The sequence below is a fragment of the Nestor notabilis genome, unplaced genomic scaffold (assembly GCF_000696875.1).
Source record: "Nestor notabilis isolate BGI_N333 unplaced genomic scaffold, ASM69687v1 scaffold16223, whole genome shotgun sequence".
Taxonomy (NCBI): domain Eukaryota; kingdom Metazoa; phylum Chordata; class Aves; order Psittaciformes; family Psittacidae; genus Nestor; species Nestor notabilis.
Window position 1 is genome coordinate 1 of NW_009921611.1, and position 2,730 is coordinate 2,730.

The 2,730-nt window shown below is 57.5% G+C and overlaps 1 protein-coding gene across 1 annotated transcript; it reads left to right on the plus strand.

The window, feature by feature from the left end:
* Positions 1 to 271: 271 nt before the first annotated feature.
* LOC104403169 (kallikrein-8-like) lies at positions 272 to 1,667 on the plus strand (the record flags this gene model as incomplete). The annotated part of the gene is made up of 4 exons (XM_010011227.1): positions 272 to 419; positions 667 to 929; positions 1,148 to 1,284; positions 1,515 to 1,667. Coding segments are annotated over 4 exons (701 nt in total), but the record flags the coding sequence as incomplete, so codon positions are not given.
* Between the last annotated feature and the right edge of the window lie 1,063 nt (positions 1,668 to 2,730).

Genomic DNA, 2,730 nt, shown 5'->3' on the forward strand with positions numbered 1-2,730 from the left:
CTCCTCCCATTGACCCCATGGACCCACATCCGCCCTATGGACCTCTCCCCATTGACCCCGTGGACCCACATCCACCCTGTGAACCTCTCCCTATTGACCCCATGGACCCACATCCACTCTATGGACCTCCCAGTGTCCCCCATATTGATCTGGCCTTTTCCACCACTCATTCCCCTCCTTATGCAGAAGGTTGGAGACATGGGGATGGGGCCACCACAAGTGGTCACAGAAGGTCCCCGGCCACCTGTGTCACCTCCCCTTGTCCCCATAGCCTCAAGGAACGTCCTATGGGTGATCGAGGGGACCTCCTGTGACCTGCCCTGGCAAGCTGCCCTCTTCAAAGGAGACAGGTTCATCTGTGGTGGGACGCTGGTGGACAAGAACTGGGTGCTGACGGCCGCCCATTGCCACGTCCCAGGGTAGGAACCTGGTGGATTTGGTCTCTATGGGTTGAGGCCAACCAAGATTGGCTTTAGGTGGCACCCTGGGGGTCCTGCTTGGTGGCTGGGAGAGGTTGGTGGCATCTCAGGAGGCTTCGCTCTGCTTGAGTAGAACCTTAGCTCTGCTTTGGCTTCTTCTGGGTCCATGAATCTGCTTTTGGTGGGTCTCCGTGGTCATCTGTGTCCATTCCAACGCCACCAACCACGATGCTTTGGGCTCCATCAGCTTCATCAACGTGCGGTTGGGTGGCCGGAGGCACAAGGACTCCGGTGGCACCGAGCAGAGGAGACATTCAGCCATGGTCTTCAAGTACCCATGGTACAACGAGACCAACAAGGACGGTGACCTGATGCTCATCAAGTTCCACCTCCCCATCCACATCAACAAGCAGGTGAAGCCCTTGCCATTGGCTTCCCATTGTCCAGTGCCTGGCAAGACCTGTCAGATCTCAGGATGGGGGTCCACCACCAGCCCTAGGCGACCCGCCTGTATGGGGTGGAATGGGGACCTCTTGGTGTGGGTCACATCCCCATGGGGACATGGGTAAAGGTTGGGCTAAGTTTGGCCATCTTTGACCATGGTGAGGACACCAAGAAGCTTTGGAGCTCCTGTTGGGTACCACCAATGAGGTCCAAGTTGGGTCTGGGTTGGATGTTCTGATCCGTGTCTCCAATATGGGTGACCTCATGTCCTCCATCACCCACAGTCAACTTCCCAGAGGACCTCCATTGCACCAAGGTGACCATCATCTCAGAGGACCAATGCCGGCACATCTACCCCGACTCCATCACCCCCAACATGGTTTGTGCTGGTGAATCCCAGAGCCGGGCCGACTCCTGCCAGGTAGGTCCATGGTCATTGGTGGACCTTTGGATGAGGTCCTGTGATGAGGGAAGCTTCTAGCAGCTGCCATTGGGCACAAGTGGGTGGCATTTGGTGGGTACGTGGGCTTGGAGGTGGGACCATTTGGGGGCTGGAGATGGAAGGTGAACCCCCAAATGGTCCATGAGCTGGGGGGGATCTTTGCCCTGAGCCCTGTTATCCTCCATGGGACCCATGTCCCGCCCCATCAGGGTGACTCCGGGGGACCTCTCATGTGTGATGGGCGTCTCCAAGGGATCGTCTCTTGGGGTCCTGGTGTGTGTGGAGACCCCAAGAAACCCGGAGTCTACGTCAACCTCTGCAAGTACACGCGGTGGCTTCAGGAGACCATGAGAAGGAACTGAGAGCTCCCAACCCAGCCCCACACTGGCCGTGGGATGGACCCACCCAGAGCTTCGCTTCCTCCTCCTCTTCCATGATGAAGATCCCCAGAGCCGGCCGGTCCGAGCACTGGGTGAGGAGCAGGCAGGGGTTGACCACAAGGACCCTGTTGAGATGTTGCTGGATGAATAAAGGGGTGTTGGACGTGGCTTTTCACCACGTCTTCTACTGCTGGAGAAGGGGAAGAGGTGGCCCAAGGTGCCCTGAAGCTCGTAGGGGCAGGAGATCCGAGTGGAATCTTTGGGGTAGACCTCTTGGCCCAATGGGGTCGACTCCATGGGGGTGCCACCATGGGCTTGATGGGTTGGCCCCAATGAGTTCGACCCATTTCCACCATGGGGTACGTAGACCTGGGGTTGACCTGTTAGCCCTACTATGGGGTTGCCCCATGGATTCCACCATGGGCTAGACCCACAGCTATGGACAGCTATGGGGTGGATAGTTACGGGGTAGCCAGCCCCACCACGAGGTAGACCTGTTGACCCCACTGCATTAGACATACTCACCCCACCATGAGGCACATCTGTTGGGCACTTTGGGGTCACCCAGAGCTCTTTGCACCACCATGGAGGGCACAAAACCCACCTCGGTGTCCTCCAACAACAGCAACAAGCCCCAGAGCTTTGATGGGGGGGATTTCCCCTCCGTGGGGTCCTCATGGTCTCATCTTGGTGGAGGGATGGGCTGGAGAACATGTCTCTAGGACGTTGATGGGCTTCAAAAGTACCTCAAGATGTTCCTCCTGGTGCAAGAGGAGACCTGGTGAGGCCAGAACATCCCCATGTCTCAACAGGTACTTCAAAAGTACCTCGAGATGTTCCTCCTGGTGCAAGAGGAGACCTGGTGAGGCCAGAACATCCCCATGTCTCAACAGGGTGTCACCAAGGGTGTGGGGCTGGGCTGGTCACCACGGTGGACAAAGAGGTTTTGGTCCAGGTCCAGATCTCCAAGGTGGTGGAGGAGCCATTGTCCATCACGGCTGTGGTCAATGGTGACTTGCAGCAGGTTCAGCCACCTTCCAGCAAG